This window comes from Anarhichas minor, unplaced genomic scaffold (genome assembly GCF_050575085.1).
Source record: "Anarhichas minor isolate MPS153535 unplaced genomic scaffold, ASM5057508v1 ptg000027l, whole genome shotgun sequence".
Classification (NCBI taxonomy): Eukaryota; Metazoa; Chordata; class Actinopteri; order Perciformes; family Anarhichadidae; genus Anarhichas; species Anarhichas minor.
This window is the reverse complement of record NW_027466473.1, coordinates 22,524,629-22,541,428: the sequence shown is the minus strand read 5'-3', so window position 1 is coordinate 22,541,428 and position 16,800 is coordinate 22,524,629. Positions and strand designations below refer to the sequence as shown.

At 39.2% G+C, this 16,800-nt stretch overlaps 2 protein-coding genes across 5 annotated transcripts; one reads left to right on the top strand and one right to left on the bottom strand.

Annotated features, from left to right (window-relative positions):
• Positions 1-476: 476 nt before the first annotated feature.
• Positions 477-3,629, bottom strand: LOC142960190 (aquaporin-11-like). Its single transcript, XM_076101885.1, has 3 exons — positions 2,915-3,629; positions 2,094-2,210; positions 477-2,005 (listed from the first exon to the last, which is right to left on the bottom strand). The coding sequence occupies exons 1-3, from the start codon at positions 3,507-3,509 to the stop codon at positions 1,884-1,886; spliced, it is 834 nt and encodes a 277-aa protein (XP_075958000.1). The 5' UTR covers positions 3,510-3,629; the 3' UTR covers positions 477-1,883.
• Positions 3,364-16,653, top strand: LOC142960186 (glycerophosphodiester phosphodiesterase domain-containing protein 5-like). Of its 4 annotated transcripts, none has more exons than XM_076101872.1 (16): positions 3,364-3,500; positions 7,201-7,422; positions 8,090-8,193; positions 9,112-9,205; positions 9,539-9,598; positions 10,172-10,270; positions 10,386-10,479; positions 11,961-12,106; positions 12,440-12,522; positions 12,984-13,134; positions 13,977-14,201; positions 14,603-14,760; positions 14,836-14,983; positions 15,360-15,442; positions 15,840-15,919; positions 16,458-16,653. In XM_076101872.1, the coding sequence occupies exons 2-16, from the start codon at positions 7,249-7,251 to the stop codon at positions 16,637-16,639; spliced, it is 1,881 nt and encodes a 626-aa protein (XP_075957987.1). In that variant the 5' UTR covers positions 3,364-3,500; positions 7,201-7,248; the 3' UTR covers positions 16,640-16,653. The 4 variants fall into 4 exon arrangements, with proteins under 4 accessions (XP_075957987.1, XP_075957986.1, XP_075957988.1 ...); XM_076101871.1 differs by lacking the exon at positions 3,364-3,500 and adding an exon at positions 5,368-5,452; XM_076101873.1 differs by lacking the exon at positions 3,364-3,500 and adding an exon at positions 5,400-5,536.
• The last annotated feature ends 147 nt before the right edge of the window (positions 16,654-16,800 follow it).

The window sequence follows — 16,800 nt, the reverse complement described above, 5'->3', positions numbered from 1 at the left end:
GACGACCATTGTTCAGGTGTGTCCCAAATCCATAAAACAAACACTCAGCAGGTTCTTAGTGCTGTAATTAACTTGTACTTCACTTGAGTATTTCCATTTTCTTCTACTACTTTATACTTCTACTCTACTACATTTCAGACACAAATATTGTACTTTTCACTCTACATTGTTTAGTTACTACCCAGATTCAGATTAACAATACAAAATATAATCAATATATTATATCATGATTTACTTTAAAGTAGCATGTATAAAATATATAGAAATAAATACAAAATTAGCTACTTTTACTAGCAGCAATATTCAAGTAATCCAATATTATAATATATATACGTATATATAACCCTTATTCTGAAATGGGCCATTCTGCAAAATTAGAAGTTTTACTTTCAGTACTTTAAACAAAACTCTTTTTTTTTAAATTGAGGACAAAACCATCTTTATAAAAACACAAGAAATAAAAACCATAGAATGTGTAACTTTTTAAAACAGATGTTTTATTGAAAATATTTCATATAACATATTACAAATTCACTTAAATTACAACACTATTTAAAGCGTGTTCTCGAAAAATATACTCTACATTTTGCCGTTTCTATTCCTATTTAAAATAATCATACAAGAAACAAAATGCATTATTATCATCATCCAGACTTTAGAGGTATTTAAAGTTGTGATTTAAGTTGTACTTGGTTCACAGAGAAATGGAAGTTTCTGCAGTTTTAAGAGAGACAGAAATGCAAATATTACACAAATATACGTTTAGCTCTTCACCCATATTGGAGATAAACAGTAAAGTATCATCAGTCAAACATGATGCATGCAGGGAAACGTAAAGATGGAGCAGAAGTTTAAAGCTTTGATCGTCAAAACTTGTTTTGTTTACAAGTCAAGTGTCCCAGAAACATTTTAGTTTAATCAGAGTTTAATGCTTTGACAACAAAATAAACCGACATTAAAATCAGACAAAACCACCAAACGTTACACTCCTTCACATCGAATTCACTTCAACTCAAAGCCTTTCCTATTTAAAAGATTTAAAAAGAGGTGTTAAGTAGTTGTAATGTCAGTTATTATCTCACACATAAACCTGAGTTTTATCACACATAGCTTGGTTTGTGTGTTGCTGTATTTATTTAGGAATGTCACTTGGACATTGAGGAGATGAAAAAGTTAAATGCAGTGACAATAAAAGTGCTCATAAATCTTAATGTCAAACTTATCGGCCCATTAACCACATCAACCGCTTCTATTCTTTATTTTTCTCTGTGTGCACTTTGGTTAATTTATGTGCATTAAAAAGTTACAATATTTTCACATTTTGTACTTCCGTATGGTTGCAGTGAGTCACAGTTACGCAACACTTCTTCTAAAGTGATGTCCTTTTGACAGTATTTCATGTGTGAAATATTTGTCTTTCACACATTTATTAGCTATAAAACGTGTCCTTTCTAAGTCAAATGAAATTCATATACTTGGTATAAATGTTTAGTACGGTCAGAGCTGTAATTTGTTTGTGTGGGCACAAATAACAAGTATTGTAATATCACTACAATAAAAAAAGTAAGCCGAATTAGCTATTAGCAGTTCCTGTTTGCACTGTACCCATGAATGAGCTCACAGCTGTAACTGAGTTACTTTGATACTGAAGAAAACTTTAAAACGTCATGATTCTCAGGCACGTTCTGGAGTTATACATTCATTATACAGACTTAGATTTATGTGTTTAATTCTGCCCGTGAAGAGCTGAACCCACTGATTCAATCAAAGCTTTGTTTTAACCTCACAGGCCTCGTTGTGCTGTAAAAGGCAATAAGATGCAGACACGTGGAACTAAAAAGCTGAAGACACAAACGTATGTGCCGGTCCTCACGTCTCTGATGCTACTGTGTCTTCTTCTTCTTCTTCTTCTGTCTGTGGACAGCGGGGACGTCCGGCCCGGTGGTGCTCTTACCAGAGAGGAAGGGGATGATCTTCTCAAACAGCAGGATGCAGCTCGCCACGCCTGAGAGGGACACATGAGGAAGACACAGGAGGACAATCAGGCAAAGATATTTAAAAAGGTACGATTCATAAACTTCTGCTCCGTATACCTAAGACGGGTCCCAGCCAGTAGACAAAGCAGTACTCCAGGTAGGTGTGGCCGCTGCAGGGGAACTGGACGGAGAAGGCCAGGACGGGGTTAAAGATGGCGCCGGAAATACTTCCACCTGCACAGGAGGAGATAGAAAAAAACATCATGTTATCATGTTGTGTTGAAGTACCCAGCACAGAAAAAAAACACTTTATTTTACACGTCTGTTGTGTTTTCTTGATAATGTCCTAGAAAGAAACTATGTAATTGTATTTATTTATGTATTTTCAGGGACAATGTACACTGATCAACAACACCGTAAGTGAGTTTTTAGTAATTTCAGAACTAATTATAAAGGAAAAGAGACCACATTAAAATGTAGGACATCATTATAGTGTAAAGCCTCATTTGTGTTGGAATGATTAGTCGATTATTAGTTAACGCAATTTACAAAAAGTTAATTGGCAGCAATTTTGATGTTTTAATTCCCCTAAAAATGCTTAAAAGTCCAGGTTCTCTCGGGATTATATGATAGTAAATTAAATTGTTATGTTTTGGACAAAACAAGCAATTTGAGAACCTTGTAATTTATCATTATTTTCTTACTTTAAAAACATTCATTCAATCTTTATTTTCTGGTCTTTTATTGTATTTTTATTTGTTGTATTTTTAATTATTGTTATATTGACTTATTATAATTTTAATAATTACATATATATAATAATATATTATAATATTTATTAGGGTCCAGTCCATGATGAGCTGAATCTGTTTTGGGTTTTCTTCTCTGTTATAGTTCCAGCCTTGGTCGCAGGTAAACCACCAGGTAATCAAACACACCTGTGTAAACCATCGCGGTGATGACAGCGGCGATGAAGTGAGCGCGAAGTTTTTGGTCCAGTCTGTGCACGTGCATGGCGGCGGCTTGGACCGCGAAGGCGCAGCCCAGCTCGACGGCCGCGGCCTCCAGCAGAGTCCCGCCGAGGGGGTCGAAGCACCGGAACCCGAACCTCTGGTGCCGGACGTGGACCTCGGAGAGACCGAGCGACCAAACGGCGGCGGCGAAAAACTGCGCGGCGACCGCAGCGGCGAACTGGCAGGCGACGAGGACGGCGGCCGCTCCGACGCCGCTGGTCCCGCGGCAAACGGACTCCAGAGCCCCGCTGGGATTGCACGTGGCCCCGCGGAAAGTTGTCAGGTGGATGACCGTCACGACGTAGGTGAGGGTGAGGCCGACCGGCGGCCCGAGCTGGGCCGTCTCACCCAGCAGCTTGAGCTCGTGCGTGCAGCTGCAGAGCTGGAAGGTGGACGCGGCTTCCAGCAGGTAGATCCAGTAAACTCCCGGGAAAAGACGCGCGGCGGCCGTCCGGCGGACCGCCTCGCTGAGCAGCACCGCGGCTCCCAACACCGCCAAGGAGACGTACAGGTCGGTCATACCTCCGGTTGTTTCACACCGAGCTCACGGTTCAATCCAACTTTCTTATAAACGACCTGTTCTTTTCGACTTCAAAGTTGCTCCACGCTGCGTCAAACCCGCGCGCTGTGAAGTGAAACAGAAAGCAAGGCGGTTACGCCTTCAAAATAAAAACGCAAACATGAATCGCAGCGCCTACAGTTGTGGTAGAAGTACTCAAGATAGTTTACTTAAGTAAAAGTAGCAGTACCACAGTGTAGAGAATACACTATATATATATATATATATATATATATATATATATATATATATATATATATATATATATATTACACTTACTTACTTTAATGTTGCTGCTGGTGTTATTGTAGCATTTTATTTATTACGTGCACTGCTGGATAGTTTCACTAAAAGATCAATGAAGTCTTATCTTTAATATTTATATATTTGGTGATTTAATATTTTGCTTTTTTATTCTGAATCTATAAAGTTACTAGTAATTAAAGATGTAAATAAATGTAGTAGAGTAAAAAGTCCAATATTTTCTTCTGCAATCAGTAGAAGTATATAGAAGTGTAAAATTGATACGCTACTCAAGACAGTATAAATACAACGAAATGTGTACTAAAGTACATTTTCTTACTTACCTAAAGTGATCTCTATGAATGCTGGTTTAGTTTTAGTTTTATATTTATTCAAGTTTTGTTTGAGGATAAGTTTGATGATTTATTTTTGTTTTTATTAAATTAAACCAAATATTTTTAAGACTCACTTTCACAAGACTGACACCAGTAAGCAAATAAGCAGATTTCCCCAAAATGCCAAAACTATTCTTTTTAGAGTGTCCTTTTATATTCAGTCAATAGTGCTCAAACTATTTTATTTTGGCAGGAAACAGGATGTGCTGTTGTATATTTTGACGTGCTTCATGTTGGGGGGGGGGGGGGGGAGCTGTACACATATCATGGGAGTTTACTTCAGGAAAAACATTATTGACACTGAAGCTGTTGTTTGACAACATCAGGAGGCACAACATGTACAGAACCAGCTTTTATTGTGAAATTATTTTGACTGTGACCCATATTCCACTGAATTGAGTGGATTTGACAGTGAAAGTGCTGACTCTTGCGTTGTAGGAACTGTTGCCCCTTTATGCACAGAATCCTGCATGAAATAATAGTCTATTTTATGAAGATTAATAATCTAATACAATGTGTCCAGATTTAGTGATTTGCCTTAAATTTGCAGACCTCGATATTGCCCGTTCTGTTTACATGTTTGTTTACATAAGAACATTTTAGCCAGCAGGGTTTTCCCAACATTGGCTATTTTTGTTTACCGAGCCTGAGTCTATTTAAAAAAAAATACATTTTACATTAGTATTAATGTCCTGCCTGCAAAACAAAATGTCCTTCTTTATAATAATAAAGGTATGTATTTTATTATAATAATCCCTTTTCTCCCAGAATCCCCTGATGTTGGTGTGTTTTTGCATCATTGAGGCAACAGGTGGCGGTCGGTGATACAGAGGTATCGGGCATCAATAGGAGCTTGTGTGAAGCTGCAGAGAATTTACAGTATCTTCATTTCCGTGATAATTTTCAAAATAAAATGTTTTGTTGTCGTGGCATTTAGTTTGAATCTTACCATGTCAAATTGATTGACATATTGATTTAAAAATAATCACAAGTTAAGTTAACATTAATACCAATGTGTTTTGTGTTTCCGATAAAATATCCGTCGAGTAAACCCCGTTATAATTCGCAATATAAACAAAGTCAAAATCGTGTGCTTTAATTGTGAAGGCCGTTAACGTTTTGGCTTCCGGTACCCGTGTAAACTAACCAGAGTTAGCTTTACTTAACGTCCTCATCCTCCGAGCGGCTCTTTATCGGGTGACCGAGGACGAACAGCGCACTGCGGCTTCTTTTCTGCCGTTTGTCGACCCGGAGGATTACGTGGAGGTAGAATAACCGACGCTACACGTTGATATTATAACAATACGCGCTGACACCAGATATGATGGCGGTGCAGCTTCATGCATTAAGGTTAGCTGTAAACAATAGGTCCCGTTCTTTCTTTTATGTTGAGTGTGACACCAGACTTCATTATAATAATACTGACATTTAGGTTTTATCGTGCTTTGTGACCAAAGGGGATAGTTTATTATGTTTAATTTATGTTTTTATGAATGAGTCGGATCCAGACTTAAATTCGGCTCACATACTACACACCAATAAAGCCGCAAAATAAATAATAAATATATGTGAAATAAATATATATGTGAGGGAAATTGACCATCATAACGACAGGATGTTAATCTTAAATTATGTTCTGGTTATGACGATAACATAGAAAAGCGTTTATTATTAAATAGACTTTTTTGCAAGTTTTAATTTAAGAGCACCTTCATTGCAAATTGTTACACAACTGGCAGCTTTGTTAGTCTCAGGCTGCAAACTCCTGTTGTGCATCAATAATGTAAGTATTTCCTTGGTTAAAGGTTAAAAACAAGTTATTTTTCGAAGTTTGTTGGTGTAAATCATGAGTTTATAATCTTACACAACAGGTGTAACCATGACAGACAAAGTAATAAAGTACCTCCACAGAAGTACTATACAGAAGATATAAAAGGCTTTCCATGCTGATCAATACCGTATAGCATTTCTGCATACTTTATTTCATAATGATAGCATGTGTACGCATACTTATGAAAGTATAATTTCAATCCATGCACACTAAAGGAGGATTACAACCAGCTGGACTGTCCTTTGTTCTCCAGCAAAGATAATAAACCTGAAACACACCGGAGTTGCACAACAGCGGTCGTATATGTGAAGAAACCTTTTACGGTGAAGAATAAAACAATCTGAGGCTTCACTTATCTGGGAACTGCACCTCAGCAGCGAGGGAGATATTTCTGTTGATTTCCTGCCCAAAGAAACAAACTGTAACAATAGTCTCCAGTAACTGAGTTGTTCCTGCTGAGACGTTGGAGCTGCAGGCTTGTTATTGTAAGAAGTCTGAGAGTTCAAGAGGAGTTAGGATGGTTATGTTTCAAGTGTGCACAGAAATGTGAATATAACTGTGTCCTAATTCAAGCAAATATACTTATTTATGACTTTTATTCTGTATCAAAGTGTCTCTGTGTTGAGTGTTTAGGGGTGGAAGAAGTATTCAATCCTTTTAAAGGTGCTAATACCTCACTAAAAATACATTCATAGTGTTACTTATGTAAAAACATAGAAGTATGATCAGAAAAATACTTAAAAGAAAAATGTCTCCCGTGACAGTTATACTATTATCCATCATATTATTATTATTATTATTACTCATGAGTTCATATTAAAGCAGGTTTTTACAACTGGAGCTCATTTTGAACTAATTTGTATCCGACTGCAACAAATTTATATTTTAATAATGGATTTATCTGTCAATTATCTTGTCAGCCAGAGTTTTTATAATCTCATTGATTAATTATGTTTATTTTATTTTATTAAAACTTCATATTTTATAAAATATATGTTTTGTATACAAAAATATTAATTTGTAAAGTAGTGAAGTACAAAGTAGCATCAGAAGAAAAAGACTTGAGTAAAGTACAAGTATCTCAAATGTGTACTTGAGTAGATGTACTCGGTTACATCCTAACACTGGCAGTACTGTGGCTGTATTTCATTAGAGTTTCCTGAGTTGTGCCTCTGTGTTTCAGGTGAGTTGAGCTCAGGATGTAAAGGTGTGTCTCGGTGTGTGTGATCCGATGGCCTCCACGCTGTCTCAGCTGCAGTTCGGTCAGCTGCGCGGTCTTCGTGCTAAGCTGCTGCGGCGCTACGACCACCGGCCGCTGGTCTCGTGTCTGTCCGGTCTGTACGGCTGCCGGTGGAGACGCCACGAGAGGAGATGCACGCGGCCGGAAGACTGCTGCTGCAACAAGGTCAGAGGTCGAGACGCGCTGCGGTCACATGTGATCTCTGTATGGGACGCAGATATCAGTGTGTAGAGGTAATGAGTCCTACACTGAAGGAAGAGAGTTTAAGTTTACTGGGATGGTCAAAAGTCTTACCAAAATAAAAGTCTGGAGAACTTTACATGAAACCTGATTTTCCAGAGATTCAACATAAGAAGTTTATATTGAGTGTACCTCACTTTTACTGTTTTTAAGTAATATTACTACAATGTAGATAATATTAATTATCCTGCCTTCGTACTTAAGAAAAGGTATTATCAACTAAATGTACTTTAAGTATAGAACTTAAAGGTACTCTGCTTTTTTTTAACCTTTTGCATCAGTTTAACGATCAATATCAGTTAAGTAAATGAATAAACAATTAAATACTTTTAAAAGCTTGTGTTGCTTCATTATTGAACTGATGTTGTAACGATACACTTTGAGACCAGAGCTTTATTTTTTTACAACCAAACAGCTTTATTGTTTAAATTCCTCTCTCTCCATAGAGCTCAAAGATCAGTCGTCTGTCTCAATGGAAACCAGGCAGTAAATAGAGGATTAAAGGGCAGCTTATTAAAGGGCAGCTTATTAAAGGGTAGTTTAAAGAAATAAATCAACTTGTGTTTCATGTTTTTGTGTCTGCTCTCGACAGCTGGAAGGTGTCAGCGTCGCTCTGCTTGTGGTGACTTTCTGCTTAACGCTGGTGTTTCTATACTTCTGGGGACAAGCGAAGAACGACTACAATGACTTTGACTGGTGGGTTGTTGATGAGCGAACATTCAGGACATGTTGTACAACAACTGCACACGTAAACATCAGTGTGGGCGCATTAACTGCTGTATTAGCTGCTGGAGGTTCTCCTGGTCCTCCATTAACCCTCCGCTCTATACTTTATACTTTATTCTAACTCATACTAACTGGCTCCAGATTTACAGTTTTCTCATTTAAAAAATATATATTTTATAAGCATTTGTTTCCTTCACAGACATCAAAAAAAGCAGTACAATGTGTTTATAGATAATTATTCACAAATATTTATAAATTAAAAGAAGACATTACATTAAAATAAAATACATTTAACTAAAATAAAATAAATAGAAAAATAGAAAAAATAATTAATAAAATAAAATAACTAAATAAATGAATTAAATGAAATTAAATAAATAAATAATCAAAATTATATATAAAAAGTTTTTTTGTTTTTTTGTTTCTGTACTAAAAAGTAAATTTCGTTCATACATTAATACACTGAAAGCTGAAACACCAAACCACATTACAAGAAGTGTGTTCCAACAATTTAAAAGTACAAAGTAGAAGATTTTAGTCTCTTTTCTCTGAAACCCCTTTAAATAATGCACGAGTGTCTTCATATACAAATATTTGTTTCTGGGGAATTCAGGACCCAAAGTCAGTCCAATGTGTTCAATAGATTCATGTTTAAACTATATATATAAGTGTTTAAGACTAAAAACAGAATAAACCAGGTATAAATAAACTGGTTATTTGATTAAACATAATATCTGTAACAGCTGACAAGTGAGACAATTTTCAAAGAAATAATTTCTTTAAGAACAAGAAGTTAGCATATCTCTCTGCACAGGCTGTGTGTCCACTCTTATTGTTGGATCCTGATTTAAATCACTAACAGTCTGTTTTCTCTTGATGTCTGAGCAGGTTTAACTTTGGGAACCTGGGCTTCTGGTTTCCTTGGTCTGTGGTGCTGCTGGTCATCGCTGCAGTCTTCTTCACCTACGTCACCGTACTCATGGTGAGGCTAATACTCCACACTGCAATACTGCTGTGGACGTATTTTAGACACCTGAAAGAATCTATATCAGTTTAAGTGAACTCTGTATTTAGAATATCTTTACCTCTTTATCTTGCTGTCAGACAGAACTTTCTGAAACTGGAGCAGTTGTCTCTGCTCTCTTCAAAGACACCAGACTCCGTTGACAAAAACAGTAATTTTACCTCGAAGAACTCAGGAGTTGCTGGTCTACTGCTGCCTCGATCAGTTAGTTTGCTTGTGCTTATGTTTCTACTACGACTTTGTACAGTTTATCACCCGTAACATTTATTATGTTTGTGTGTCTTATTGCAGCTGCTGGCTGTGTGTTTGCTGTCAGAGGGCCAGAAGCTTTACTTACACTGGAGTCACAAGGTAAATGCTACTGAATTCATGTTAAGTATCGTGTCTGAGGAGAATACAGCAGCAGCATGTTCCTCACAGACACCATACTATCCACGTGTAGATAGTTGTTGTGCTCACACTTTCATACAAAATGTTCCAGCGGTGGCATGTAACTGAGTACATTTACTCAAGTAATTCACTTAAAGGGCCAGTGTGGAGGATTTGGTGCCATCTAGCGGTGATGTTGCAGGTTGCAACCAACTGAAACTTCTGTGTGAGAAGCGTGTAGAACTACTCTAATGATAGAATATATAACAGCAGAACAATCACACCGGACATTTTTATGCTTTAATACCTTTAACTACCTTTTACTTGAATACATTTAGTTACATTTTCAATGGATGACTTTTACTTGTAACAGAGTATTTCACAGTGTTGTATTAGTACTTTTACTGCTGCTTAACTAACCGCCAAATCACAGAAGCAAAGCGGACCTATATCACATATTTATACTATTCTAAAACAGATATGAAACCTTTGACATTTGTAGAACTTCATGACTGCAAACATTGGTGGGTGGATGACACGTTTACTTTTTGTCAGATCGGGATCCTGGTGAGTCTGACTTTCTCCATCGTGGCCACCGCCGTCTTATCTGACCTGTGGAGTAAAGAGTGGACGACTTTACTACTTTCCTTCCAGGTGACTCTCTTCTTCCTCCTCCTCCTCCGCCTCTTCTTCCTTTTCCTCTTCCGCCTCCTGCTCTCAGTGTGGTTCTCCTCCTGACACCAGGCTTTGTTTTGTGTCCTGACAACAGGTAACTGCTCCTTACCTACATGTGGGCGGAGTCTTACTGATGACGGCGCTGGCTTGGCCGATAGCTTTGCATTTCTTTCGCATGAGCAGCAGAGGTGAGGTGTAGTTTGTGTCATTTGACTTGCAAAAGAAAAGAATTTAGGAGAAATCTACAGACGTAAAAAGTAATCAGATAAACTGTTAAATGTGTATTTTGAAAGTTTCATTCCTACTAGTCTGATAGAATAATAATAATAATAATAATACATTTTATTTATATAGCGCTTTAAAAGGCACTCAAAGACACTTTACATGTTAAAAACAGAAACAATAGAAGCATTTATAATAAGAACAAAATATACGACATAACAGTAAAAAAAAAAATAAAAGAAAATAAACATGAAAAGAAAGAAAGAAAACATACATGACTGACTTTAGAGGTTAAAAGCAGATTTGAATAGGTGAGTTTTAAGTGCAGTTTTGAAAGTGGCGAGTGACGAAGAATGTCTGAGGTGTTGGGGCAGGGAGTTCCAGAGGGAGGGGGCAGCAACGGAGAAGGCCCTGTCCCCCCAGGTCCGATGCTTGGACAGAGTAGGGGGGTAAGGAGGTTGGCGTCGGCAGATCTGAGGTTGCGGTTGGGAATGTGATGGTACAGGAGGTCCGAAAGGTATGAAGGGGCGAGGTTGTGGAGGGCTTTGTAGGTGATGAGGAGGAGCTTGAACTGGATTCTTTGCTGTATGGGGAGCCAGTGGACGTTTTGAAGGACTGGGGTGATGTGGTCTCTGGTGCGGGAGTGGGAGAGCGGACGGGCAGCTGAGTTCTGGATGTATTGTAGTTTATTGATGATTTTGGTGGGTGAGCCGTACAGGATGCTGTTGCAGTAGTCCAGTCGAGAGGTGATGAAGGCGTGGATGAGTGTTTCAGCGGCTGCGGAGGAGAGGGAGGGACGGAGACGGGCGATGTTTTTGAGATGAAAGAAGGCGGTTTTTGTGATCTGATTGACGTGGCGTTCATATGAGAGAGTTCGATCGAAAATGATCCCGAGGTTACGGACATGTGTGGAGGCAGGAACAGTGATGCCATCAATGCAGAGGGAGAAGTTGTGGTGGGAATTGTTTAATGATTTGGGGCCGATAATGAGGACTTCAGATTTGTCGGTGTTGAGTTTGAGGAAGTTGGCTTGCATCCAGGTTTTTATATCTGTGAGGCAGTTGGTGATGGTGGAGTGGATGGTGGGGGTGATGGATTTGGTGGAGATGTAGAGCTGGGTGTCGTCAGCATAGCAGTAGAAGTAATGATATGGAAGAAAAATAGAGAAAAATCTCCAAATTTAGCAGTGCAGGAAAAATGATGTTTTTGTCTCAATGGGTACAAAAACTGTTAATCATTTTATCTAATTCTACGCACACAAACATATTTCCCAAAATGCTGAACTATTCCCTTAAGAATGTAAAAAGTTATAATGAACCAGTGTTTTTGAAGCAAACAAGAGTAACTTGAAATAAAACTGATCATCCCACCGTATCACAATAACATCGCTTGGTTTTTAAAAAGACATTAACATGTAACTCCACGTAATAAAGAGTCTGTGTTCCAGTGAGGCGGGGCCTGATCCTGGGGGTGTACCTGTCCATGCTGTCGGCCCTCTACCTGGTGCCCCTCGGTTTATATTCTCCTTGTATCAAAGAGGACGGGACCCTGGGCCCGGCACCGGCCCTCATCGGCCACAGAGGAGCTCCCATGGTGAGCAAAACTATATATACTGTATAAAATAGCAAGCTCAGCTAATTCCTTCTCTTGTTTTCTTTTTGAGCCGGATCCAGTCTGATGAAAGACTCCAGTCCCCCAAACTAGATCAGGAGAGGAAATGACAATTTTTTTGAATGTTTTTTCTAGAAGTTACAACCAGATGTGAACTCTAAATATTTGCATAGTTCCCATTTTGTATTGCAGCTGCTGCTTTTCCTCGAGATGAACAAAGTTTTGTTTCATCCTGAATGACGGTCGGAGCTGCAACTAACAATTCATTTCACGGTCTAATTATTGATTGTTTATCGGCTGTAAATCCATTCTCAGCTGGCTCCAGAAAACACAGTGATGTCGTTTGAGAAGGCCGTGGAGGCCGGAAGTGAAGGTCTGGAGACGGACGTCACCATCAGGTCAGTCAGCAGATGGATGTTTATGGTGAATTTATGAATTTATAGGTTTGTTGTTTTCAATACTTTACTGGTTGTCAACAGGAAGACAGTTTTTGAAACAGGTCCAGTATTGATGGATCTTGTTGTTGCCACTGACAGACTCAGACTGTTGTAAGTTTCTGAACATTACAGAAAGAATCCTACAGAGAAGTTGAACATTCTTCTTATCTTTCACTTGATCGGTCTGTTTGTTATTCTGTGTCTCGCCCTGAAATCTTTCATCACATACACTTTGTTGAAATCATCTAAATATTCAGACATGACATTTGCTTTCTGCACCTTCAGCTCAACAAACTCTCGACTCTTTAACGCACTACAATTATCCACGACACTTTCTATTTGTACTTAGACATCTTACTCAGTAACATCGATATCAAATATACTGTTACTGTCTCAATGCTGTCGTCATGTGCTGGTTGCAGCGTCGACGGGGTCCCGTTCCTGATGCATGACCACACGCTGCGACGGACCACCAACATCCGCCAGGTTTTCCCCAATCGGACGGACACGCCGGCGGCCATGTTCACGTGGGCCGAGCTGGAGGGCCTGAACGCCGGGGCCTGGTTCCTCTCCGTGAGTCGCATCCAGTAGAAAATGTACCGCAGTACTTTATTGTACTGAGAAGTTATTTTCTCAGATGGTTATCCTCTATAATGTATAAAAATACAGCCGTATAACAAAACAATGATGCAGCCGTGACTCAGGTCTTATTAATTTGTTGTTGCTTTAAAATGAGTTCTCCGAGCCAAAGGTGTCTCATTTTGTTAAATGCCTCGCCTCCTCTCTCCTCGCCTCCTCCGCTTGCGTCTCCTGTGGGCGGGACTAAGACGCGACCATAGACTGTATATAAGAAGTGGACGTAGTCGTCGTGACGGCACCCGTTTTGAAGCTTTGAGTTCGGCATTTTGGCCGTAAACTGCTGTGGTTGTGGTAGCGACTTGTCAATCACAGTAGCCCCGCCCTAAAGCATCCCCTGCTTTATGGTCTGTTTGACTCTAAATGGACCATAATGTACTAAATGAACATCATGACTTGAAACTAGAGATTGAGACCATAAACTCATGTTTACAATGTTTACTGAGGTAATAAATCAAGAGAGAAGTAGAGTCGTTTTCTCATAGACTTCTATACAACCAGAGGAGTCGCCCCCTGGTGGTCAGTAGAGAGAATGCAGCTTTAACACTTGAAGCATTGACTTCACGATTCAGAATCGGAGGTTGCTGCCTGGACCAAAGTATTGATCGTCATCAACTGACACATGTATCAACAGCTGTGTGTACAGATGACACGTGGCAGTTAATTCCTCATCACAACAACAACACGTACTACAACATCAGCTGTCCGATGAAGGACACATTGACCTGCACGTTATGTCACCGTGTTGTTAATTAGGTATTGATGGTTGTCCCTTCCAGCACAATCCGTTCGGTACAGCTGGCTCTCTGGGAGCAGACGACCGACTGCAGGCAGCAGAGCAGACGGTCTGCAGCCTGCAGGCCTTCCTCCAGCTGGCAGCTCGGACAGACAAACGGGTGATCTTTGATCTCTACCGTCCACCCAGAGGCCACCCGTACAGGGACACCTGGATCCAACGCACGCTGGACGTCGTCCAGAACGAGTCCTCCATTCACTCCTCGCAGGTGAGTACGTCCAGAACGAGTCCTCCAGTGTTGGCTCCAGGAGCCTTTACCATGAAGAGTAGTGGGTTAGCCGGCTATCCTCTCATGTGTTACCATCACATTAAAGTCACAGAGCTAAACATCTGTTTCTCAAAGACTCTTCTAACCATATAGAGATAGATGATCAAATACACAATAAAGAAGAAAGATTTTTACACAAATAAAAGTATCTAATGATATAAAACAATGATGAATGATCAGCTGAACCTTCAGCTCCTCACGGTTTTATGGAGCTTTATAGTGAGGTTCAGCTCATTGTTTATCTGTCTGCTCACAACTATAAGATAATATAAAATAAATAATGAACTTTATTTATGTACCACTTTTAAGGTTACACAGTGCTTTACACGCTCCTCCACCAGGTGCTGTGGCTGCCCTCAGACCTGCGTGCTCTGGTCCAGGACATCGATCCTGAGCTCCAGCAGACGTCGGGCAGTCGGCTCCCTCTAGAGGAGCTCCAGAGCAACCACATCGTCACGCTCAACCTGCACTACAGCTCCATGTCCACGGAGCTCACCAGGTGTGTGAGTGTTAAAGATGCCCCCCCCCCTCCCAGGTGTTTCATAACACTTCATGACTCCTCTCCTGTGTGCAGTGAGTACGCTGCAGCGAACATCACCACCAACCTGTATGTGATCAGCCAGCCGTGGCTCTTCTCTCTGGCCTGGTGTGCTGGAGTCCAGTCGGTCACCACCAACGCTCCCCAGCTCCTCAGCAGCATGAGCTCGCCTCTCTTCCTCATGGTAACACGTCAGATACACACTGTGTACACTCACTCAAGTACTGTACTTAAGTACACATTTAAGGTACTTGCTGCAGGGCGATAAGGACAAAATCTTCTATTCCGTTACAGGGTTTTTACTGATAATTCAGTAAATAATCTACATTAAATAACCATAAAGCCTATTTTTAGTCCTGTGTTTATTGAGTGTTTTTATTAAGAACTTTAGTGCAAAATAAACAGTTTCAAGTGAAACTATAGAGAGAAAAAAAGATCAATATTTCCAGCTACACACTGACTATGTTCACATGCACACAAATACAAGCTTATCAGATTAAGACAATAGTTTCTCTATGTGTGAAATACTGACTTCCTTTTGTTATTTCTGTGTCTCTCAGAGTCCAGACGAGTACAACCTGATGTGGATTCTCTCTGACCTGGTGTCCCTCGTGCTCATCTTCATCATCTTCATCTTTCACTGGTGAATCTGACAGTTAAAAACTACAAACGCCACACTGAGAAAATACTGCAAGTTTACAACATTATGAAAATGAAAAGTGGTAAATCTTCACCATGAACCGATGAATTTGTTTACATGAAAAATGACAATTATCAAAATAGTTAATCGATTAAATTACTTATTATTTCAGTTGTACTTTTGTAAACTGTTGGGTAGTTTAATGTATAACAATACAAATCTTAATTTGTAAAGACACAAGTATAACAATACAATATTCGTCTCTGAGATGTAGTGGAGTAGAAGTATAAAGTAGCATGAAAAGAAAATAGTCCAGTACTTGAGTAAATGAACAGTGAGCATGATTACAGGAAAGGTCGTCTGATCTCAATAAGAGACTAAATGTTTCGTTTGTTCGTAGGTGGCGAGAGAGACGACTGGCTTTCTGCTCGAGCAGCAAAATCACGCTGGACAACGGCACTTACAGCAAGTTCAGAACAGGTAGATTACTGTGAAGAAAAGTACTTTGTTCTCATCACTTACTGGACTGTACTTCTTATGACATACTATGATTTGTCTTTTTATGACATACGAGTAGTTCATCTCATACTATACTATGATCTTTCAGGTGATTTTTTTTTTATGACGGTATAGTATGTGATTCTTTTAATGACATTTAATAAAATACTATGACTTTATAAGTACTTTTTCGATAAATACTACACTGACTTTTTTTAAAAACCTTTCTCTACGTACTATACTTTTACTTTTTCATACATTTTCCAACATACTATGCAATGACTATTTTATGACTTTATCGACATGCTACATACTGTGACTTACTATATTATGTTTTTTTTTTGACACGTTATACTTTGGCTTTTTTTCGACAAACTATCCTATGACTTTTTTCGTCGCGCTAGGATACTATAAATTTTTCATGACGTTTTTAATTATTTTACTATACTATGACTTCTGATCTAGACCTTCCTTGTTTTTCCGTGCTCTCCCTCAGTCAATCATGTTTCCTTGTGCTCAGACCTCCACCTCCCGGTCAGCTCTTCTGGATTCCCAATCTCCTGCCTGCCTGTTCACTCTCTCAGCTGTCAAACACAGCTCCCCGTTCTCATCTGTTCATCCACGAGATCAGCCCAGGAACAGTCTCCCTCCGTCTTGCCCGTCTGTCATTATCTCAATTCTGGAAACCAAGTTTTGCAATAAAGCTTTTAATCTGAGTCTGTGCTGAATTCTGTGTTCACTCAACACTGAACTTGAATTTAAGAGAAATGTATTTATTGTGTCGAAAAAAAGGCATAAAAGAGTCAACGAGTGTGTCAACAAAAGGTCATGAAAAAAGTCATAGTATGTCGTAACAAATCTCA